A 25,543-nucleotide genomic window follows, 5' to 3' on the forward strand; every position below is an offset into this window, starting at 1 on the left:
AAAATGAGCCTCTACCTGTCCAGCAGTGAAAATGGCTACATTCCTCTCATTCTGACCAAGGAAAGCAATGCTGCTTGTAGGAAAATTATTTTCCTGTTCTGCTTTTCCTGTAGCAAGATCAAAGATACAGTATCGTACCCAATTTCCAGTCTTCAGAACAGCATGAACACCTTCAGAAGCACATAAATGAGAAGAAAAATTGTTATACATCTTATCTCTAATAAACATCTACAATATTTTAACTTCTCTGGCCACACTTGTAAGTCAATTCAAACAGATACATGCCATTCCATAATGTTACAGACAGGCAACAAAAAAATGCCAATGCCCTGAATTACTTTATCATATTCCCATTTCCTGAACAAGTATTAATGGAATATAGAATATGCCAGCTGAAAAAGTTACAAAATCTACCTTTGGAATCTACATTCACTGCTAATATTTCTGTTTTTTCAGGTATACAAAGCTTTTTAGGAGTCCTTTGGAAACAGTCGGGAACCTTCGGTGTTCCACCAGTTTTGACAACCTGCATGACACAAAAGGAATTTTGCTTTCAAACTCCATAATAAACTCAAGGAGTCAGTTCCAATATTCACTTGCTGAATGACTTCTTTACACTTACCTGCAATTCATCAATTCTAAGTAACCTACAATCCTGCAGGAGAGAAGAAGGGTCAGCATCTGGACCAGAACTGCTCTGACAGTTTGTATTACTGGAAGTTCCTGGAAATTTTACAGCAACATAGGCACCATCCACTTTTAGCACCTGGAAGTATAGGCAAATTCAATGAACATTAAAATAAAATCAACATACAAATTCTATTCACCGAACTAACGTTAAAGGAATCCAATTCTTTGTATGTTTCTTCAACGATCACCAAGTTATAAAATTAACCTAGACAGACTCACCAAAGTTTTTCTATTGACATCTATATTCAAGGCTCATTTGCTAGAGAAAACTGACCCACACAGCCACTGATTATAGTCTACGAATGTTTTCAGAAATCAACTGAAAAACTTAAGTATATAGCCCATGGGATCCTCCCATCTCCCCTCTTAATTACATTAAAGCAGCTTTCTGTCTGACAGAACTTTCTTGAAAACGGCAACATTCTACACTGGCAGTGTCCACTGTGGCTGCCATTAGCCATAAGTGGCTACTGAGCCCTTGAAATGAAGCTAATGTGACTAAGGTGCTGACTTTTTTAAGTTATTTGATTTTAACAAATTTAAACAGCCACATATACAGCTAGTGGCTACAATACGGTCAACACAGGGATAGGGTCAGCAACACACAGAAAGACAAGCACAGAACTTAAAATCAGGACAAATTTGGGTCCCACTTCTGCTACTTGATGCTTTTTATTTTAAGCCAGTATCTTATTCTTAGAAGAAAACACCCACCCATGAACTACAGGTCTATTTTGAGAATCAAATGAAATGGTATATGAGAAAGACCTTTGTAAGCTGCAGAACCTGGTATATCTGCTATTTCCTTTAAGTATAAGTGAAAGACTATCACATTTCAGAAACTACTGAGTAATCATGAAAACCTTTACTTTACAGACATTCTACAACTGCAAGTGCATTTTAAATATGCATCAGTAGAAGAGTGAAATTAATGGCATTCAAACTGATGATTTCTTAGAAGACAAAACTTTCTTCAGGGAGAAGAGAAAAAGTGGAAGGTGACTTGTAATAAGATTTTTCAGTACTATGTAAGAATTTTAAATGTCATGGAAGATGATCTCAATTAGAACTGTCTAACAGATCCAAAGAATGGGCTATACCAAAAAGTAATGTATCTCTGTGCAACTTTTCTACAAATCTAAAATTATTCCCAAATAATAGTTTTCTTTTAAAAGCAACATATCATCACAAATGCTCAAGGAGAGGCAAAATCTCTTCATCTGTCAGGGACTGAGAAGACAGATCTACATCAGATGCAGGGTACAACTAAAGATACCACTGAAGCTAATCAATAAAACAGCCCTGAAGAAAGGACTCAAATATGAACCACAAATCCCTGGATAACCAAGATCATTATAGTTCTGTTAGTAATTAATTCTTAGATATTTTGAACAAACCTTGCCAACAGGAACATTCTTGACATCTTCCACAAAAACCACTTCCCGAAGAGACCACTGCTCTTCATTCACCTTTTCTTCTTCTTTTGGTGCAGGGGTTGACCGTCGTCGTTCTTAGACAACAACAAAATGGTAAGTACCAAAAAGAAAATGTAAAAGAGACTTTATAGATTTCATCTAAATTTATAAGAAAGACTATCTTTAAAGGGATACTAAGTGAAGGTTCTCAAAAATTTCCTAAGCTACTGCTTTAGGAATTGGAGTTTTCTAATCAATCTGTACTTCAAATAAATTCACAGTGAAGAAAGACAATAACCATTAATGTTTAATTGTATTAATACCAGTATAAACAAGTGCAATGAAATAGGATAAAATGTATTTTGTGCTCCCAAAATTAGGGTTATCTAACCAAAGTTTAAAAAGGAAGATCTGCCAGATAGTTTTAAGAAAATTACCACATAACTACTAAAGTCTAATTTTTAATTTCTAAATTGCAAAGCAATTACATCATAAAATTTATTTTAAGGAACTTTTGAAAAAATTCTATCCATGGTGTGAGAGTAAGTCTAGGTTTATAAATTCTACAAATTTTGAGCAAAAGTTGTGACCAAAACATAACCAATTTACAATAATAAAAGTCTCAACAAAAGTGAGTAGACAGACTAGCTAGTGGTAATTATTTCCTTCTATTACTATAATGAATCTCATCTTTTTAAAACTCTAATTCTGAAAAACAATAGAAACAGTCAACACTGTAAATACCATCTTTCTATTCAAAGAAAGTTACGCAAAAAAAAAAAAAAATCAAAGTAATAGAGATACAAATTATATAAAAAGATGTAAAAAATGATATGAGTTGCCTTAAATCAGAAACAAACTAAACACAGCTGTCTGCATGAGACCAATTTTGACCAATGTGTACAACAAATAAAACTTACTATATGGCATTGATGCACTGCTGGCAATTGAGGACGCATCACTACAGGTGGATGCTGGAGATGGTGGAGGACCCATTTCTGTTTTCACTGGCTCCTGCTTACTTTCAGGCCTGAGATAAGAAATAAGATTCTTATAATTAGATAAATGAAATAATGGAAACTAGTATTTTTTAAAAACACCACAAGTATTTTCTTATAAGAGAATGAATATTAAAAATATTTTTATTGAATTGTGTATTTATATTAATTTTTTATTGCATATTTTTAAGACTCAAGAATAAAAGGTACACAATGCATACTTTCAAATAGTGGTTTAATATGGGAAGGAAAAATATAAAAGCTACCAACAACTTGAGACAATGATTCAGATAAGCTTTACCTAAAAATAACGAAATTTACACTTAATTTATCAACACAGCTTTATCAAAGCCTCTTGAGCACATAAGTTTCACACTGCAACACTGCTAAGATTTGGATATGGCAATTTAACCGAAAAAAAAAATGGTAAAGGTAAGTAAGTAAAAAGCCCATTAGACCATTAATTTCTTAAGAGTTCAAAGAAGAAACTCTAGTCACAATGGTTTATAAAAATTTATTCTTAAACGATCTGGTGACAGGATTAAAACACTAGCCTTCTTTGAGTTATTTATTACTCTGTTTAAGAAAATAACTACAGCAACTAAACGGCATTCTACAGATGGTACAAACATAAATATTTTTATTCATTAAAGGGTAGAAATCAGTTTTTAATCAGAAAAGCCACTGATTACTCACAAATTTGTTATTTATATACCTATTATAATCTGGACCATCATCTTAACCCTCTTGTCTCCTATTACTCTCATCAGAAATTTCACCTGAGTTTAGAAACAATCCAAAAGAAAGCCGGTATTATTTTCACTGGGATCTTAACAAGAGTGATCTGGATAAGCACACAGCGAATACTCCTGGCTGCTCCACAAATGCTGCGATGGTGGGGAGAAGCCAATACTGACTAATCACTAGCATACCTTTAAAGTGAATGCATTTCGATGACTGGCAAACAAGGGTACTACTGACATGAAAAAGACTATGTTCTTAACATTTAATTTCACTTAGTTATTTTGCTAATATTTGAAATGGCTGACTTAAAGGAAGATCTTGAAAAACTTCATAAACTACAGGCTTTAAATAGCATATTCTATTCTAATCTTGTTTATATTTGTACACATCAAAATTATTTCAAATATTCTTTACAAAGTTCATAAGACAATGAAAATGTTTTGTTACTTTTATTTTTTTATTATTTTTATTTATTTATTTATTTATTTTGAGACGGAGTCTCGCTCTGTCGCCCAGACTGGAGTGCAGTGGCCTGATCTCAGCTCACTGCAAGCTCCGCCTCCCGGGTTTACGCCATTCTCCTGCCTCAGCCTCCCGAGTAGCTGGGACTACAGGTGCCCGCCACCTCGCCCGGTACTTTTATTTTTAGTACAAAATTCAACGTAATTAGAAGAAAAGTCTACAAATCTTTTTTAAAAAACCAAGACAGAGAAAGAACACTAAAACTAAAAGCAAAATCTTAATTAGGTATAAAGTGCAATAGCGTTAGTTTGTTAAAAATTACATTTAACTTAACAGTAATCACTGTTTCTACATTTAAGTATGCACTTTTGACACTGAGAGGAATGACAGCAGTAAAGTCAGTAAATTTATAATCATAACATCTGAATATAAATGGAAAGTAAGCTAAAAAAGTTTGGAACCTTAAAAAGCTGTAGGTACAGTAAAATCCCTATCATTTTTCAATGACTGAATACATTTAGAAAAAAAGAAAATACACTGATGTTTTAAATGTTATTTCTAGAACGTGATTATCATTACTCTCCCACATAACTAACTATACTGGTCACCTATATTTTATAAGATTAAGAAAAAATGTTATTTAACAATTTTACTAAAGTTTTAAAGTTCACATACCAAACAACCAAATTACAGTACAAATGATTATTTTTAAAGATGAGTAGATGTTCTAAAAGCACAGGTGTTGAGATCTCTGTACCACTCTCCAAACAATAAGCCAGCCCCAGAAATGTGGGGCTATACAAAATTCAGTGGTGTTTCTATTCACAAATCCCTTCAACTCAAAAAACGTTTACAAATTCTTTACAGATATTTCCCTCTCGAGTACATTAACCTGTAAAAAAAACCCTTTCAATAATCAAGATGTAGGGTAGGAAGTTAGGTAGAAATTAAGATGATTACACAAGGAGAGAGGAGAATGTCGGCTTAATAGTAAGGCTTAAACATACTATTACTGCCACAAAACATCTGCAAAGGATATCTCTAATAACAAAACAAGGGCATCAAAAGAACACTACAATGTCATCCGGACATTAAAATCAACTGTTTTAATATACAAATATTAGCCAAGTTACAAACAGTAAAATTTAGCAATTCCTTTTCGAATTTCCTGGGAACCTTAACAAGACCCTATCATGTTAGGAGTTTACAACTTCACTATATACCTCTAAGTCTTCCTGGATTATTCCCATTCATATGCAGAGCAAACAAGGAACTGGTGTAAAAGCACGATTAGTTAAGGTATAGTACTTACTTAGCTTCAGTAGTTTTGCTAGCTTTTTCCATGTTTTTCAAGCTTTCAGGAGATCTGAGTTGAAATCTACAGCTGTCATTCATATTCCAAACGGACTCCATTAAGACACCAACTTTAGGAATCCCAGCACTAATGGAAAATGCAACTGCTCCAGCATGATAAAGAGGGTTATTTCTCAAGCATACCTAGCAAACAAAAAGAAACCATCATCAAGATGACATAACTTTAAATATATATATACATATAAAATATTTATTTCAAATGGATGAAATACAATATATAAAAGTACTGGGCTTCCTAGTTTCCCAATATGATCTTACCCAATCAATAAGGCTGAAAAAGCATGACCTTAAAGGTCTTCATTAAGAAAATTTGTTTCTAGGCCAGGCGTGGTGGTGGCTCACGCCTGTAATTCCACCACTTTGGGAGGCTGAGGCAGGTGGATCATGAGGTCAGGAGTTTAAGACCAGCCTGGCCAAGATGGTGAAACCCCATCTCTATTAAAAATACAAAAATTAGCTGGGCATGGTGGCACGTGCCTATAATCCCAGCTACTTGGGAGGCTGAGGCAGAGAACTGCTTAAACCCGGGAGGCGGAGGTTGCAGTGAGCCCAGATCACGCCACTGCACTCCAGCCTGGGCGACAGAATGAGACTCCATCTCAGAAAAAAAAAAAAAAAAAAAGAAAAGAAAATTTGTTTCTAATATTAAGGAACAGGAATAATTTCAACAATTTTGCTAAAAATTTAGCATTAACTTTAAATTTTCATGCAGCAGATATCCCAACCATTCTGCTACAAACAAACAGAGCAGAAAGAGCAGAGAAGAAACTAAAAGGCATTATAACTTAAAAAGTAAAATGTGAATAAAACAATTATACTTGTCTGTTTCCTACAGTTTGAAATAACTTTTTCCCTTAATTCATGATAGGCTCTATAACTTCATTTCTATAGATGTGAGACTATTGTTTCTTGCTAGCCAGAAGGTTCCATGAATAAATTTTCTTTTAAATTAAAAAAGAATATGTAGACATTAGTGTCAGAAGTTTAACTGAGTTCAGGAGTAAATAACCTACAGAGGAAAAAAAAAAAACTCTCACTGTCCGGGACTAACCTCAGGTCATACTCTGAAAACCAATGGCCTTCAAGACAGCACTGTTAAACACACCAACAATATCTCCATCTTGGATAGTAACATTTTTTCTGGAGATAACTTTTGATTTCTCCAATATCCCAATCTTACTATGTGATAGATGACCAGAGGTATATACGAAAATCATGATTTTTTGTGGCTTATAATTAAATATAACAAACAAAAGAAGATGGTGGTACATTTGAAAAGTGCAGGAACTGGAAACATTGGCTTAGAGGTACAGTTCTACCAAAGAATAGTTGCGTATCATTAACTCTAACTCCGTGGCATAAAATGAATAGTTCTTAACATGACCTTTTAAAATACAGATGCTGCTGAATACTCTAAGTGACCAACAGTTATTTTTGATGTTAAGGCATGAATATTTTCCTTGTTCTACAGCTGCAACTGCCCTCAGCCTCCAGTATTCTACAGGTTTAAAATACAACTTTAGTTCTATACCAAGGTATTTTAATATGTTATCTTTCAGCAATTTAGTGTCAAGCTTTTTTATTGAGAGCTTTTCTCCAGTGCATCTTTATTTTTTCTGCTCTCCCTGCCTACAGTAATGCCATCCTACCTGCTGATATGGCAGCTGCTGCAACATCCTGCTAATACATGAGTGCAATTAAAGAATGTCCAGGACATCTGAAATCAGTATTTAAATTAAATAGGCAAAGGGGGGATCCTACAAAGGAGGAAAAGAGGGGCAAAGAGAGGGAGTAGGAGCAGGGGGAAAAAGAGAGAATATACCCTGTCCAAAGAAACTAATATAAATAATGAAGGCCAATCAATAATGTTCAAAATAGTGGGTAATCGCTGAAAATTTTCTGGTTAGAAGACCAACAGGCAGAAGAAAACCATGAGTAAGACCAAGAAAAAAGGTGTCATGAAGAAAGAGAATACGTACATTTTACTACCTTTGTACTGAGAAAAAAAACCCTGCATTTAAAGTGCTAGATGAAGAAATTAACACATTCTATAATTAAAAACCACCATTTTGTCTGAAGTTTTAAGGATTAAGTTTTTAAACATTCATAACAGCATTTGCTGTAATGAATATAAGCATTAAGTTTTACCCAGAAGATAAACCTCAACCAGAATGTAATAAATTAGACGTTCTCAGACTCATTTGATCTCAAGACCTTTTTTCTCTGTTAAGTATTACTGCATATCCCAAAAACCTTAGGTTTATGTGGGTCATATCTAGTTTTAATAATCAGTAAATTAAAACTGAGTAAATCAAACATATTAGTAATTGAAATTGAGAAAAATTTAAATATTTTACAGTAATAAAACCCCACGTTCATATAAACAATTTTTATGGAAAATAGATTTGCAAAAAAACAGCGGCAAGACAAGTAACACTGTTTATATTTTAGCAAATCTCTTAATGTCAGACAGCTGTATTCTCATGTCTGCTTCTGCATTCAATCTGGTGATACCTTCTTCTGACAAAGCTAATTCAGCTAATAGGAACCTATTAGCTAATAGCTAATAGGAAGCTAATTCAGCTTGACACCAATATGTAATAAAAAAAGAAAGGAAATTTTCAGACTCTGAAAGGGTTGAGGAGAAGGCAGGAGTCTCTGGACCACACTTAGAGAACCACTGAGATATTAAGAATATCAGCTTCCAGAAAATAGTACCTGTAGAAGCCTAAAACCATCTCATTCAGGGTCAAAAACCAGAAAGTGGTAGAAATGGGGATTTGACAAAGCCCCTTGCCTCATGCTGACAACATCCCCATAGAGCAGTATCTTTCAAACTGTTTAGTCGTAAGAATCACCCGGGATGTTTGTTAAAAACAATGATGCCTGGCCCTAACACCAAACAAACTTAAACATTTCAGGTAAGAGGTTCCAGATTCTGCATTTTAAAAGTAGCAAGTGATTCTTAAAACCAGGGAACCTTGTCCCATAGGGAAACCTACTGATACTGGACCAAAATCTATACAGTATTACTCTACTGAATGAAGGAAGAATGATGTGACACATACATGTTACTGGAAACTGATTCTTCAAATGATGCTTACCTGTAAAATTGCTTACAAGGGAAGAAAGTGATTCTGAAGAGAAATGAGGTCCCCTAAGACAGGAAGACAGGCTTAATTCATCACTTACCTGGGTACCAACAGTGATGTTCGGCATTGAAGAAATACCAGCACTGGATTTAGGCTTTTTATTTTTCGCTCTAGCTTTCTCTAACATTTTCTTCCTTTGACTAAAAGGAACTACACCCCTGAAAACAAAAAACACAAACTGGTCAAATAAGCAGTAACACAGCCCACTAAATTTGAAATTACACATATTATCAGTTAAGCATTTCTGGCATTTCTCCAGTAATTTCGCCTCAGAAAACTATTAACGTGTATAATTTCATCTTAATTCTAATTTGTGCATAAGATTAATAACTGGATCTACTTTTATTAAACCTTTATAATTAAATTTTATGGGAAATTCATCAATTGATTTCCCTTTTTTTTTTTTGAGACAGGGCCTTGCTCTGCTGCCCAGGCTAGAGTGCAGGTGGCTGATTTCAGCTCACTGCACTCTCTACCTCCTGGGCTCAAGAGATCCTCCTGCCTCAGCCTCCCAAGTAGCTGAGACTACAGGCACCCACCATCACACCCAGTTACTTTTTGTATTTTTTGTAGAGACTAGGTCTCACAGTATTGCCCAGGCTGGTTTCGAACTCCCAGGCTCAAGCGATCCTCTGGCCTTGGCCTCCCAAAGTGCTGGGATTATACGTGTAAGCCACTGTACCTGGCCCTAATTGATACATGTTCTTCCAAATAATTATACTTCATTAGGAAACTCCCCTGTATATTGTTTCCAAAATGCAAATTTGCTGTTAACTCCTTAAAATACAACACAGAAAAAATGTAAGGTCACCTTCTAACAGTAAAGCTATAATTAAATAAGGTAGAGAATATTCATACAATGAAATAAAAAAAAATTCTATAACCTATACTTTCAATTATGTAAAAGCAAAGTACACGTTTATGTAGAGGAAAAAAAGATTTAAAATACCCCCAAATGTTAATTGTAGTTATCTCTGGTGGTAGGATTCTAAAGGATTTATGTTTCTACTTTATACATTATAAAACGTATTAATTATATTCACTAAGTATGTACTACTTTTATAAATGTAACTGTTGGCCGGGTGCAGTGGCTCAAGCCTGTAATCCCAGCACTTTGGGAGGCCGAGACGGGCGGATCACGAGGTCAGGAGATCGAGACCATCCTGGCTAACACGGTGAAACCCCGTCTCTACTAAAAAATACAAAAAAAAAATCTAGCCGGGCGAGGTGGCGGGCGCCTGTAGTCCCAGCTACTCGGGAGGCTGAGGCAGGAGAATGGCGTAAACCCGGGAGGCGGAGCTTGCAGTGAGCCGAGATCGCGCCACTGCACTCCAGCCCGGGCGACAGAGCGAGACTCCGTCTCAAATAAATAAATAAATAAATAAATAAATAAATAAATAAATAAATAAATAAATAAATGTAACTGTTAAAGTTTTTTAAAATATTACTTTGTTCCAAAGTGAAATTTCCCTTCCATAAGGCATTATCTTTTAATTGACCTTCTCATGTTGGTATTGCACTACTCAAAGCATCTCTCTATACATATACAAGCATTCGCTGATAAATTCTTCCTCCCTATAGACTCACCACCAATATAAATTGTTCTCCAGCTGAGCGCAGGTGTAAAGGGCACAGCAATGTAAAGAAACTATCCGCTCTCCTTGAAGTTCAGAGTAAGTCTGAGCAGTGTGCTCTAATTTAGAAGCCACAGAACTTAAAGTTTCATCCACCCATGTAGCAACCTAAAGAATAAAATATTAGAACTTTAAATAAAATCAAGCCATCTTTTCAAAAGAATTGTGGTAAAAACTAGGGCAAGGCATATATACTTTAAAGACTGGAGTTCTAAAATGTTTTGAGTTAAATGCTATAAAAATAAGTAATTCAGAGAGGTTCTTAGTTAAGACTAGAAACTAAAATACCTTCTTCACACAAATCAAAATAGTAGTTATTGAAATGAATGTCTAAGGCCATCTTTAAGGTCAGAAGTAAACATTTGCTCTACCAATTTTTAAAAGAATTTAGTGACTTTAGGCCAGGTGTCATGCCTGTAATCCCAGCACTTTGGGAGGCCAACGAGGGAGGATCACTTGGGGCCAGGAGTTTGAGACTAGCCTGAGCAACACAGTGAGACTCTGCCTCTACAAAAAAGTTTTAAAAATCAGTAGGGCACAGTGGTGTGTGCCTACAGTATCAGCTACTCGGAAGGCTTGAGTTCAAGGCTACGAACCATTGCAATGGTCGTGAGCTACGACCATTGCACTTCAGCCTGGACAACAAAGCAAGACCCCAACTCAAAAAAACAAAAACAAAACAAAACAATTCAGTGACTTTAAAGCTAAACCGGTAATTTGAGGCATAATATCCATACTTTCTCATTTGGTATTTCCTACCTTCTCAACATCTTTTCTTAGCAATTTTCTTGGAATATTTTTGCCTTTCCTTAAACCAGAAACCTTTTTTTTATGTGAGACGGAGTCTTGCACTGTCGCCTGGGCTGGAGTGCAGTGGTACGATCTCAGCTCACTGCAACTTCCACCTCCCAGGTTCAAGCAATTCTCCTGTCTCAGCCTCCTGAGGAGCTGGGATTACAGGCACCCGCCACCACATCCAGTAAATTTTTTATATTTTTAGTACAGATGGGGTTTCACTATGTTGGCCAGACTGGCCTTGAACGCCTGACCTCATGATCTACCCACCTCAGCATTTCTATTTTTAAAGTTACAGTATAAACTAGCCAACAAAAATATACATTAGATTACTAAGGCTTGAGACACTTTGTATTTATGTTAACATAGAAAGATCGAAAATGAAAAGATGGAAAAGGAGCAAAAAAAGAAAAAAAGAAAACAATAATTAAAGCATGAAATGTTTATCAATGCAAAGTGTTTCATACCTTGTTATTTTCTGTAGCTACAGTTGCTCTTATGCTATTTGCAGACAGGAGGACTATCTTTTCATTGGTTAACCCCAAAAATGTTGCTCGTGGATGATGTAATGAAGGATTCTTTGAAAGCATAAAAAAAAAATTACTATTTTATATGTTGATATGTAAAGCTATTCAATGCAAGATTTCATAAAATAAAATACCTGGGCATTTCTGTAAGGCTCAGATTCACTCCATTTCCACTGATAAAGTTCTCCTTTACTGCTGACAGCCAACAGTTCAGAATATAGAGCCCCAATACAGATGAATTTTGTTCCATCCTATAAAGTAAAATACAATACTATAAATATAAAAATTGCCAAATCTACTGATTTGAACACTGTCACTTTAATCACTTCATCAGATCTAGATTAATTATGAAAACACATAAACCACAACTATATCAAGTCTTTAGCACAGCCTACAAGGTATCCAATTAAGGTGGCCCTGGCTCCCTCCATTAACTCACCTCCATTCACACTGGCCTTCTTCCTATTCTTGGACCATGTCCACTATGACCCTACCCTCAGACCACTGTCCTTGCTGTTCCCTCTGTCTGTGTTACTCTTTCTCAGGTGACACTCCCTCAAGAGACTGCCTCTGATGACGCTATGTACAGAACCACCACTCTCACATTCAGTTCCTTATACTGCTTTCTTTTTAATCCACAGCACTTCACAACTTGACACATCTGTTTATACACTATCTCACTCAAGTATAAGCTTTGTCTTATTCACCACTGTAACTTAAGAACTTAAGTGTACAAGTAGGTACTCAATCAATGTGCTGAATTAGTGAAGGGAAAAAAAGAAAGAATAAGGAGCTGAAGCATAGAAAAACGATGTCAAATCAAAAGACTCTTTCCCTGTAAGCTCTTTCAAGCTATGGAAACAAGTGCCTATATTTAAGGTAATAATTTGTTCACTTTTATGTTGACATACATGCAGTAAGTTGTAAATTATAAAAATTATAAAAAGCTTGGCTAATAAATGTAAATAAATAATAATTTTCTTTAACATAAAACCAATGATCAGAGCCACAAAGCTACCTAGAAATCTCACAGCAAAATTTGCCAATAACAGATTTTAGGTTGCAAAAATGCTATTGGTCTATACACAGTACTTTTCCACTTTCTTTGGGATTCTGACCTCAGGGTATGACAAACAAACAGTGTCTTTCTGGTTTTCTGCCAAAATTCAATTTTATTTGATCAGATGGTAACATTATAGTGCTCAGCTAAAACTTATAAAGTCTACAAGATTTATTAATATAACACAACAACAACAGGTTATGCCTGAGTGTTACACAGAAATAATATTAATTTTAATCTTCTATTTTACCTGTACCAGTCAACCCTATTTTCAAGTCACTTTTATTGGGGGATGTAAAAGAGACCAAATTTGGAATTCTCCAAGTTAGCAATTCTTCCCTTAACTTTAGCATGGGTATCTACAAACCATTACTGACTTTCTCCATAGAAGCTGCATCAAATTTTACCTTTCTACTTCATATTCTCTTCTCAATACTATGGTTAAGAATTAACTATAATAGAATCAGACTAAGTGAGTCCCAAACCTAGATCCAACACTTACTAAGTATGTGACTTCGGGTAAACTATACAATTTCTCTGAAACCATTTCTTCATTTCTAAAATGGGTATTAAGGTAATGCAAATCATGGTAAGGGAGAGGGGACTGCAGGGTTAAAAACCAAATGGAGTAAGATATATAGTTGACCCTTGAACAATACAGGTTTGAACTGTTAGGGTCTGCTTATAGTTCTCTTCATCCTCTGCCATCCTTGAGACAGCAAAAACAACTTCTCTTCTAACTCTTCCTTCCTCTCCTCAGCCTATTCAACGTGAAGATAATGAGAATAAAGACCTTAACGGTAATCCACTTCCACTTAATGAATACTAAATATAAGCTCTTTTCCTTAGGATTTTCTTAATAACATTTTCTTCTCTAACTTACTTTATTGTATAAATACAGTATATACTACATATAACATACAAAATATGTGTTAATCAACTTTATGTTGTTGCTAAGGCTCCCAGTCAACAGGAGGCTATAATAAGTTTTGGGGGAGTTAAAAGTTACGTGGATTTTCAACTGCATGAGGAGTGGGTGCTTCTAACTCCTTCATAGTTCAAGGATCAGCTGGATAAAGTACACAGCACAGAGCCCAGTGCAAAAAGCACTCAATCAAATTCGACTATGACTAATCTCCTCCCCTGACTTCATCTCTGACTCACCCAGAAAATGATAGCTCTCAGGCACAGGCTTCCTCAATATTCCTAGCTCTAGATTTGCTTAATGAGAGCACCATTCTCACCTCCTCCCTTCTCCCCATCTCAGAGAAAGAAGGGTTTTCCTCCCCTATTTAAAGATAACCCATAGACGCATTGTATGCAACTCCTTCTCATATCCCCCAACAACCATCCAAACAAATCTCTCCTTCAGTCCTAACATGGTAAAGTGAATTAATGCCTGGACATGTTTCACCTTACCAGTTTTCAGTGACAGCTACAACATTTTTTCCAACTGCCAAATCAATGCCCAATGTATTTCATCAATCCATCTTCTCTTTAAACTCTTCAAATGATTTGCCTCAGTTCATTATCTGTTATGGAACCCATCCTTCTCTCCTTACTTCACAGGTCACCATTCTCTACTGGTCTTCCATCTACCCTCCATCTCCCTGGTACTACCATGCACTCCCTGCCACTGATTCTGTCTTTGTCCCTGTATTCAAATTGTGCTTCACCTTCAGCCTCAGTGACTGCATCCACTAGAGCATCATGCTTTTAAATGCGTAAATCTCGTATCTCCAGACTTACCTACAACTGTCTTAAAAAGCACAATGACATCTCTAAAATGAATCTGCCATCTCCTGCAAAGCTGTGCCTTCCCTGTAGTCCCTATCTCTATGAATGACATCACCACCCACCTGGTAATGGGAGACATGACAATCGAATTGACTGATGAGAGAAAAGAGATGAGGGGTGCTCCCAGGTTCCCATGTCTACGATGCTCTCAGATTCTTTTTTTTTTTTTGAGACGGAATCTTGCTCCGTCGCCCAGGCTGGAGTGCAGTGGCGCGATCTGGGGTCACTGCAAGCTCCGCCTCCCGGGTTCCCGCCATTCTCCTGCCTCAGCCTCCCAAGTAGCTGGGACTACAGGCTCCCGCCACCACACCTGGCTAATTTTTTATATTTTCAGTAAAGACGGGGTTTCACCGTGTTAGCCAGGATGGTCTCAATCTCCTGACCTCGTGATCCGCCCGCCTCAGCCTCCCAAAGTATTGGGATTACAGGCATGAGCCACCGTGCCCGGCCAGATTCTTTTCTTTCTCTGTCCCCATATCCCTGCTTTGGTTGAGATCCTCACAATTTCCTTGAACAACTGTAGCATTCTCATAACTAACTTTCGATTTTTCCTGTTTCTTTCTCCCATCATGCCAGTAATGTTCACCTCCTTAAAACTAATCAAATACAACAAAAGAAAATCCCACCAATCACATCAAGTCACTTCTCTAAGGACTCTACTGACGTCTTAATTGCTGCAAAACAATATCCTAACTCCTTGTTTGGCAAACTGCCTAGTCATCTCACCTCTTCTCCTACTCCCCACCACAAAGCAACAATTCTGAATTTTTCATTGTTCCTCAAACACATCATGACCTTTCGTGACTCTAGGCCCATGCTTAATATATTTGAAATACCTTTTTGTCTTGGTCAATGCCCACCTCACCTTAAAAATGCTGCTTAAATGCCGTCTCCTCTGCGATGCCTTTGCCAGATCTCTCAGGCGGTATTGGTCATTTCCCATTCTAAACCCCATGGCACTTTATTCATACTTTCAGTCTAGTGTTGACCACACTGTGATCACATTATATTCTATTTAATGTTTGTGTTCCCCACTGAATTCCTTGTGGAAAGGCCAATATCATACTCACAACTACATTTACCATATGCCAGCTTGGTATATGACACAAAGCAGGAACACACTGACCAACTGTTGAATGAACAAATGAATCTTAACTCCAGCTTCTTTGGGTAAATGCCTTACTAGAGCAGTACAATCCTGAACAAACCATCCCAGTAGCAAGAGCCTGGTGCATGGTGCATGGTGCATGAGGCCCTCTCAGAACTGCCTTGCCTTTATCTTTCAGAAATAGGGCAACGTCCCCCAGGGTGATAAGGCCTGGATGAGCCAATTAAACCCCTACAGGCCCTGAAAATCCACTATGGACAAATGAAGATGAATAGCACGACTATGAACCCACAGAAAGAGGACAAAAAAATCACCTACTACGTCTTGCCTGCTTCAGATTTATCCGTATTAAAGAAATTTATTATATGTAGAGAAATACAAAATAATCAAATACATACACAAGGACAGTATTTTAGCTCACTAATTTCATAAGTCATAGAAAATAATGTTTTTATTAAATATGAATTGCTGCTTATGAGCAAGCTGACATCTGCTCAATCCAACTAGAGAAAGTGGCTATGCATGTTTCCTTAAAGAGCAGTAGTTTGTAGCTCTATTTTTCAACAAAAAGGAGTTGAATCAGTAAATCTGCAACTGTCCAACATAAATGGATCATAAAGTTAACTAGAAATCCTTCCTCAAAGGGGGAAGGAAAACTTAAAAATATGAGACATGAAAGAGTGGCCAAAGCTTTAAAAAACACTTGGCCCAGCAACACCAACTCTATTAACTGGTCACACCTATGTTTACTAATTTATATTGTGAAAAAGTTAGCCTCTCTATTCCTAAATGTTGCCCCACAAAACTTGGTTTTCACATTTTTTCTACTATGAGCAAACACTGGTTTTATCATTGGGTAGCAGCTCCAACTCCTGTCACTAAATACAATGTACTGCATGTCATGATTGGAATGGATGGCAACTACAGGATACACTGCAATTTGGCCAACTGCATCCATTCACACTTCATTTCTCTCTGCCTATCCACTTTTTCATGTGCTTTTTATACTGAGCTTTTCCTTTTTATGATCATTTTTCATTTTGTTCTTACTTCATATTAAATTACATTTGTGACACATCTAGTTAATCCTGGAAGTTTCCAGATGTCAATAAAAACAAATCAAAGATGTTCCCCAGCCAACTTCCACTTTTAGAATCCTCTGCCTTCATTCTCCTCAGTGTGGGAAGCACAATGAAGGTGAAGCAGTGTAACCAGCAAGTCTGATCAGCTGGTTCCAACGGGGAGATTGCTCCAAAGAGCTTAAACAAGGGGTCAAATGAAATGGTCCATTTCCTCTCAACACCATTCAAAGAAACAGAGTAACATACAACTCTACAATATAAAGGGAATAAATCTACTTATTGTTTCCTCTAGACTAGATAAAAATAGACCCAGAATAGTAAGGAATATTAATGTTTTTTTTTTTTTTTTTTTTTTTTTTTTATTATACTTTAAGTTCTAGGGTACATGTGCATAACGTGCAGGTTTGTTACATATGTATACTTATGCCATGTTGGTGTGCTGCACCCATCAACTCGTCAGCACCCATCAATTCATCATTTATATCATGTATAACTCCCCAATGCAATCCCTCCCTCCTCCCCCCTCCCCTGTTTTTTTAGCAGGGGAACAGAACCTTGCTGTGTCGCCCAGGCTGGAGTGCAGTGGCACGATCTCGGCTCACTGCAACCTCCGCCTCCTGGGTTCCAGCGATTCTCCCACCTCAGCCTCCCAAGTAGCTGGGACTACAGATGCACGCTACCATGCCTAGCTAATTTTTGTATTTTTAGTAGAGACAAGGTTTCACCATGTTGGCCATCCTGGTCTCGAACTCCTGATCTCAAGTGATCTGTCTGCCTTGGCCTCCCAAAGTGGTGGGATTACAGGCCTGAGCCACCAGCCCTGCCAGTTAATGTTAATTAACAGGACTGAGTTTGGTGCAGTGGCTCATGCCTGTAATCCCAGCACTTTGGGAGGCCGAGGTGGGTGGATCACGAGGTCAGGAGATCGAGACCATCCTGGCTAACATGGTGAAACCCCGCCTCTACTAAAAAATACAAAAGAATTAGCTGGGTGTGGTGGTGGGCGCCTGCAGTCCCAGCCACTCGGGAGGCTGAGGCAGGAGAATGGCGTGAACCTGGGAGGCAGAGCTTGCAGTGAGAAGAGATCGCGCCACTGCACTCCAGCCTGGGCGACAGAGCAAGACTCCACCTCGGCGGGGGGGACAGTTCTGAGTTGCTGAATCACTTTTGCATCTTCATCACATAAGTCTCATCAAGCACCTTCTGAAAGCTTAGTGAAAATACAGAATGTATGCACCCCTTAAATTGAAACAGTTTTGTTGCAGAGCACAAAGCAAAGTTTTTATGTTCAGCTTCAGCAAGTTTACCTAGCATAGATTTCTCTGTAATTTTTCTCCCTCCACTCCCATCAAGTTTTATTACTTAGCTCTTTGTGTCTGACTTTTAACAGTCTTTGCTACTACTGTGGCTTCATCTTCCCCTTTTAAGTCCCTTTAGATTCTTTCTATTAAAATAAATTTTGGTCAGGTGTGGAGGCTCACGCCTTTAATTCCAGCACTTTGGGAGGCCGAGGCAGGCAGATCACTTGAGGGAGGCCACCCGGCCAATACGGCAAAACTCTGTCTCTACTAAAAATACAAAAACTAGCTGGGCATGGTGGCACATGCCTGTAATCCCAGCTACTGGGGAGGCTGAGGCACAAGAATCACTTGAACTCGGGAGGCGGTGGTTGCAGTGAGCCAAGATCATACCACTGCACTACAGCCTGGGTGACAGAGCAAGACTCTTGTCTCAAAAAACTAACAACTAACTAAATAAACACATAAATAAATTTTATTGTGTATATTTGAAGTTTACAACATGTTATAGGATACATGTAGATATTTACATTGTTACTATAATAGATCAACATATCTCACAGTTACTGTTTTGTGACGAGCAGCCAAAATCTACTCAACAAAAATCCATAATATGATACCATTTTATTAACTGTAATCCTCATGACATACATTACAGCTCTAGATTTGCATCCTACATGTCTGCTGTGGATCCTTTAACCCCATTTTCCTTCCCTCACACCCCCACACTCCCTGTCAGCCCATGGTAACCACTGCTTTATTCTCTACTTCTGTATATTTGACCTTAAAAAAAAAAAAAAAGACTTCACATATAAGTGAGATGACGCAGTCTGTTTTTTCCCTGTGTCTTGCTTATTTCACTTAGCATAATGTCCTCTAGGTCTATCCATGTTGTGGCAAATGGATCTTTATTAAGCTGAATATTTTTCCTTTTTTTCTGTTGTGTATGTGTGTGTGTTTTCTTTATCCATTTGTCCATGAAGGACACTTAAGTTTTTTCCATATATTACCTATTACAAATACTACTACAATGAATGTGAGAGTGCAGATACTTTTTTTGGGGGGGGGGGGGGGGGGGGGGGGGGAGACAGAGTTTCGCTCTTGCTGCCCAAGGTGGAATGCAGTGGCACAATCTCAGCTCACTGCATCCTCCGCCTCCCGGGTTCACGCGGTTCTCCTGCCTCAGCCTCCCGAGATACTGGGATTACAGGCACGCGCCACCACGCCCAGCTAATTCTTTGTATTTTTAGTAGAGACAGGGTTTCACCACACTGGCCAGGTTGGTCTCGAACTCCTGACCTCAGGTGATCCACCCAGCTCGGCCTCTTAAAGTGCTGGGATTACAGGCGTGAGCCACCATGCCTAGCTCAAGTGCAGATATGCATGATTTCCTCTCCTCTGGGTACGTACATAATAGGGATTGCTGGGTCCTACGGTGGCTCTATTTCTAACTTCTTTAGGAACTTCCATACTGCTTTCCAAAATAGCCATACCAATCTACGTTCCCAATAGCATATAAGGGTTCTCTTTTCTCTGTATCACTGTCAACATGTGCTCTCTCTTGTCTTTTCCATAACAATCATCCTAATGGGTGTGAGATGGTGTATCACAGTGGTTTTAATTTGCATTTCCCTGACAATTACTGACTTATTAAGCACCTTTTCAAGTATCGGTTAGCCATTTTTATGTTTTCTTTGAAGAAATGTCTTATAAGGTGCTTACCCCCTTTTTAATCAGGTTATTTTTCTGCTACTGACTTCAAGTGTTCTTTATAAACTTTGAATATTAACTCCTTATGAGATGCATGGTTTGCAAATAGTTTTTCACAGTCTATAGGGTGCCTTTTTATTTTGTTGATTGTTTTCTTTACTGTACACAAAGGCTTGTTTCATGTAGTTCCATTTACTTATTCCTGCTTTTGAAGTTTGAGTTTTTGGTGTGAAATCCAAAAATCACTGCCATGAGCAATGTCAAGGAGCTTTCCTTAAACTTTCTTACAGTCTGTAAGGTTTCATACTTCACATTTAGGTCTTTTGTCTATTCAGTCGATTTTTATGTATTGTCTAAGATAGGAATCCAATTTTACATGTGAAAATCCAGTTTTCCCAGTACCACTTACTGAAGAAAGTATCTTTTCCCCACTGGTGCCCTTGTCAAAAATTAGTTAATAATGTATGTTTGAATTTATTTCTGGGCTCTCTATTCTGTTCCATTGGTCTATGTTTCTGTTTTTATGCCAGTACCATATGGTTTTGATTGCTTATAGCTTTGTTTATTTTAAACCAAGAAGTATGATGCCTACAATTTTCCCATTATTGCCTTCACTATTTGGGGTATTTTATAGTTCTTTACAAATTTTAGGATTGCTTTTCTATTTCTGTGAAGGATGCCACTGGAATTCTGATAGAGATTACGTATGAATCTGTACATTATTTTGAGCAGTGTAACAATACTAATTCTTCCCATCCATGAAGCTCTCTGGACTCAAGAGATCCTCTCACCTCAGCCTCTCAAAGTGCTGAGATTATAAGCATGAGCCACAGCACCTAGCCAAGATTATTTTCTTAATTTCTTTTCTAGCTAGGCTGTTATTTGTGTATAGGAATACTGCTGATTTTTGTATGCTGACCTTGTAGCCTGCAACTTTAATGAATTTATTAATTCTAACAGGTTTTTTTGTGAAATTTTGGAGGGGGTTCTACATATAAGATCATGTCATCTGCAAATAGAGATAATTGTACTTCTTCCTTTTCAATCTGGTTGTCTTTTATTTATTTTTCTTGTTTGATGTTCATTAGTGCTTCTAGTACTATGATGAATGGAACTGGCAAAAGCAAGCGTCCCTGCCTTGCATTAAATATTAGTGGAAAACCTCTGAGTTGTTCCCTGTTGATTGTTAGCTATGGGTTTTTTCATATATGGTTTCTATTATATGGAGGAGCTTTCCTTTCACACCTAAACTGTTAAAGAGTTTTTATCAAGAAAGAATGTTCAACTTTTTCAAATGCTTTTTCTGCGTCAATCAAGGTGTTCATGTGATTTTCAGGTTTCATACTGCTAACATGATCTACCACATTGATTAATGTGTATATATAAAGCCAGCCTCATGCCAGGAATAAATTCTACCTGGTCATGATGTATAATCTTTTTGATATGTATTGAATTCAGTTTCTCGAATTTTTTTGGAGGATTTCTGCATCAATGTTCAAAGATATTATTAGCCTATGGTTTTCTTTTCCTCTGGCGTCTTTGTCTGGCTTAGGCCTTGTAAAATGTGTTTGGTTCAGATTTTTATTGGAAGTAAGTTGGTATAAACACATGTATAATTACAATTTACTTGCAGACATTCAGCAACATATTAAATTTCTAAATTAGAAAAAATAAATTGCAAAAATGACTAAGAGAAAATACAGTCATGTTACAGAACCACCTAATTGAAAGATTACCTCTTCTCACCAAAGTAAATGAATTATCAAAGCTATTCCAGAAATACAAAATGTAACGAGCAGTCAAACAAGTCAAAAAAAACAGTAAAAAACAGTAGATGCATAGATGGTTAGATGGAAAGGTGGATGGATGGAAGGATGGAAAGAATGGCTAGAGAAGGGTGAGTAAAGGGAGCAGGGAGAAAGGAGTCGGAGGCAGAGTATGGGAGGAGAGAGGAAGGAAGAGAGGAAGGGGGAGAAAAGAAAGAAAGGATGGATTTTAGGGAATAGGGATAGCATAATAAGAAAGTTGATGTTTTGGGGTAAAAACCTTCAGAAACCAGTATAAACTTGGCTAGTTTGACTGTGAGCATCATAACCTTGGACTTAGAGCACAGACTTAGTTAGGCACTCCCTCCCCTTCTCACTTTGGTACATATAGGCTGCCCTTAATTTCCTATTACACTAAATTATTACTGTAATAAAATGTTTTCATAACTTGAATTCATTCTAGTCCAGTCAGATAAAGGGGGCATGCATGATCTGTATCTGTTTGGTCTGTGTCCAATTCACTACTAACAGAGAACCTGGCACATAAAATACAACTCCCACATAAACGTACTTGGAAATACCCAACAGGGCTCTCTCACCCTCCCATGATCTGCAGGAACTGCCTGTTCTCCCTTTGTGGGACAGGACCATGCTTCTCCTTGCTCTTTGCACTTTACATAAACTAACTCATTTAATTCTCATAACAAACCCATAATGTAAAAATTATTACTATCTCTATCTCTATGAGAAAACCAAGGCAGAGAGAAGAAAGAACTTGATCAAGGTCACACAACTAGACAGTGGCAGGGTTAAGACAGGAAATCCAGCAGCTTGACTTCAGTCCACACTCTTTGTAATCATTCTGCGCAGCCTCCTGTGATTTCCCAATGCCTCCTGTGCTATTGTGTAGCTATTATGTATGTATGTATGGAAATCTATTATGGTACTTACTCAGATTACCATTATTTTTCTTCTTCCTACAAAATCTCTTACTCTAACATCTAACAAAAGGTCTAACACATGGCATATATTTAACCAAGGTTTCTAAATTAATAATGATTGAATGACCCTTACTTCTGTCTTCATGGAGCTTTCAAGATGCCTATAATTTTTAATTATGCTTTTATATTATATTAGTTTTGACATTTAATTCAAAGAATAATTTTGGGAAATGTTTGTATTTTACAGTCACCTCAAGTATTTTCAGTTCAATATTATACCACAAAACCTGAAAGAAAAGAGAACATCCTATCATTAAAATAATTTTATTAGCTTACAAACGGTAAAACTGCCAGGCACGGTGGCTCACGCCTGTAATCCCAGCACTTTGGGAGGCTGAGGAGGGTGGATCACCTGAGGTCAGGAGTTCAAGACCATCCCGGCCAACATGGTGAAACCTCATCTCTTCTAAAAATACAAAAAACTAGCTGGACGTGGTGGCAGGTGCCTGTAATCCCAGCTACTCAGGAGGATGAGGCAGGAGAATCATTTGAACACAGGAGACAGAGGTTGCAGTGAGCCGAGATCGCACCACTACACTCCAACCTGGGCGACAAGTGCAAAATTTCACCAAAAAAAAAAAGGTAGAATTTTGAGGAACTGGTTGTTCCTCTAAATGGATGCTGGGAAAGTAGGTACTAATCCAGTTCCTTTACCAACAGAATTAACTTTGTACTCTAACAAGAGGCAAAATGAAAATTACTATGAACATTAACAACCATACTTAATATTTAAGAGTACTATATTAGCTCATTTCTGAAATAAAACTAGGATCCATATTTTGATTGCCCCTACTCCTAAAAAAAGCTACTCCTTCCCATATTTAAAAAGCAACTTCATTGCTACATGTGCCATTTACAAGCCATGTGAAATAAGCAAAGACATGAAGTTTCCTTCTCCATAAAAATGAATGGATCAGAGGCAAGTCAAAGGTCTTTTCCAGCTATATTCCAAGTTTACTACTGTGTATAAAATTGAGACTATCCTTTAGCAGCCTGGTATGTCAAGAATGTAGAAATAACACTTTCAGTCAAAATAACGCAAGTTACTGAGATTTTTTTTTTAAAAGCAAACCCCAATCAAGATTATAAAGGAAGCCACGTTTTAAGATTATTACTTTGGATGAGTAATCATCACCTGTCTCCTACACTAAACCTCACAAGTTTCTTAAGACAGGCTCAATAGCCAATCTTGTGATTAATATAGCCCCCATAAGTAGCAAAGTACTAGGCAATTAGCAATGTCTGTGGCATAAAGGAGATAAAATGATAGATGCATGCTCTGCAACTGCTCTAGTTTCCCAGCGTTAGCCTTAGCATGACATCCAAACTGTCTTGAGCTGGGAATTCCTACTGGACCCCGCATTAGACAAGCCCCTGCTCTTGGCAGACCACTCATCTGGTGCTGGTACCTCCTGTCCCAGTGGTAAATACCAAGTGCATCCTGATACCCTATCTCCCTGCATTCTCCACCTACCTCTCTATTCCCTGACAAGCCTCCCCCAAAAACTTTCTGCTCCTTAGGAATCACTACCCCTAACTAATTTTGGGAAACCAATATAGGTCTCACATATTGCCAGTTTCTGCACATGGTATTTATCCTGTGCCTCTGTATAATACTTTGTTTTCCTAAAGTTAGTTAAAAACAGGATCTTCTTTCCCTTTAATAGCTCTCTATATTCTCTTGTAGCATTCAGCCCTGCAAACAAGCACCTAATGGTATTTATTGATCACTATGCTAATGCTTAACAGTTTAATTAAAGACTTAAGCTGTTTTCTTTCCCAGAATTCAAGTATGATTTTTAGATTTCAATCATGTGCTAGTAAAAAGTGTTTTTCGATGTTGGTATTTTAAATTTGGTGTTTAATGGAAAAAAGAATATAGGTAGGATATACTTTGTTTCACATACCGCTCTTCTTCCATTCACTCAGTGGCTAAACAAACCAAGGAATAATGCACTAAAAGTCTAAAGTGCCAAGATTTCACGATGCACTTACAACTGTCTCTAAAAACAAGGTGTACTTAAAAACATATCTATCATATTTTTAGCCAGGCCAACAAGGGCTAGCTAAATCTAACAGAGAGTACAATGACTAGGCTTGCTAAACTTGTACTATTCAGAAATACTTTCATTAATCAAAAATAATACATGACAAAGAAATCTAGATTAATAATACGTGATGACCCTATTAAAACATAATTCAAGAGTCCTCTTTTACTTCCTGCCAATATGAAACAGACAGAGCTCCAACATGATCCAGGCAAGAGAAATAGGAAATGGTAAATGATGTACCAAAAGAAAAAAAAAGTAAAAGCCCAATGGTTTAAATCACTCCCTACCACACGAAGTAAAAGTAGAACTTGGGACATTTCTAGTTTTAGGGAAATAAGTAAAAGAATGCAATTCAGGGAAAGTTTGGCAGTTGCCAAAGAAGACAGAATAACCTTTTGCTTCCAAAGAGACTGATTAAAATTCAGGTTCCTTCTTGCATTCAAGCTTGCCACATGAGCTGAATGCAGAGGAAAATAAATGAACTACAACAAGACTCACAGTAACTATGGAAACGTAAATTTGGAAAGTTAAATAATATTTCCTTTCAATATCCCGGATTCAAGTTCTAAATCAAAGAAAGGAAAGAAATCCTTATCAGGCTCCCTTTATCTGCTAGTAGGGCCCCAAAGTTCCCATCTTCTTTTAGTTTATTTCTGCTTCAGAAAAATTCCTACCCAAATGGTTCTGGAAATAAGAAAAAAGAGACACAGTAAAAAACAAGTGAAAAACATGGGTTCCAATAGGAGCCTCTGGAGATGAACTATCAATTACATACATACCACGAACAGGATGCATCAACTCTGTTTCACTTATGGCAGTGATAGATTTTTTAAAGATTCAAATCAATTACCAAATCCTAGATGCTTTCTATAATCCAGC

At 37.3% G+C, this 25,543-nt stretch overlaps 1 protein-coding gene across 5 annotated transcripts in view; it reads right to left on the reverse strand.

Annotated features, from left to right (window-relative positions):
- UBR5 (ubiquitin protein ligase E3 component n-recognin 5) overlaps positions 1-25,543 on the reverse strand; it is a 159,659-nt gene that overhangs the window by 62,831 nt on the left and 71,285 nt on the right. For all 5 annotated transcript variants that reach the window (XR_004059243.1, XM_030937431.1, XM_030937430.1 and 2 more), the window contains exons 10-19: positions 11,926-12,042; positions 11,732-11,842; positions 10,423-10,577; positions 8,876-8,993; positions 5,622-5,806; positions 3,026-3,135; positions 2,088-2,200; positions 623-766; positions 415-526; positions 16-170 (exon numbers count right to left, since the gene is read on the reverse strand). Coding sequence is in view for 4 of the 5 variants with exons in the window: in XM_030937431.1 (XP_030793291.1) it covers positions 16-170; positions 415-526; positions 623-766; positions 2,088-2,200; positions 3,026-3,135; positions 5,622-5,806; positions 8,876-8,993; positions 10,423-10,577; positions 11,732-11,842; positions 11,926-12,042 (1,320 nt within the window). In the remaining variant the exon portion in view is untranslated. The remainder of the gene's footprint in view (positions 1-15; positions 171-414; positions 527-622; positions 767-2,087; positions 2,201-3,025; positions 3,136-5,621; positions 5,807-8,875; positions 8,994-10,422; positions 10,578-11,731; positions 11,843-11,925; positions 12,043-25,543) is intronic.

The sequence above is a fragment of the Rhinopithecus roxellana genome, chromosome 9, assembly GCF_007565055.1.
Source record: "Rhinopithecus roxellana isolate Shanxi Qingling chromosome 9, ASM756505v1, whole genome shotgun sequence".
In the NCBI taxonomy this organism is placed as follows: domain Eukaryota; kingdom Metazoa; phylum Chordata; class Mammalia; order Primates; family Cercopithecidae; genus Rhinopithecus; species Rhinopithecus roxellana.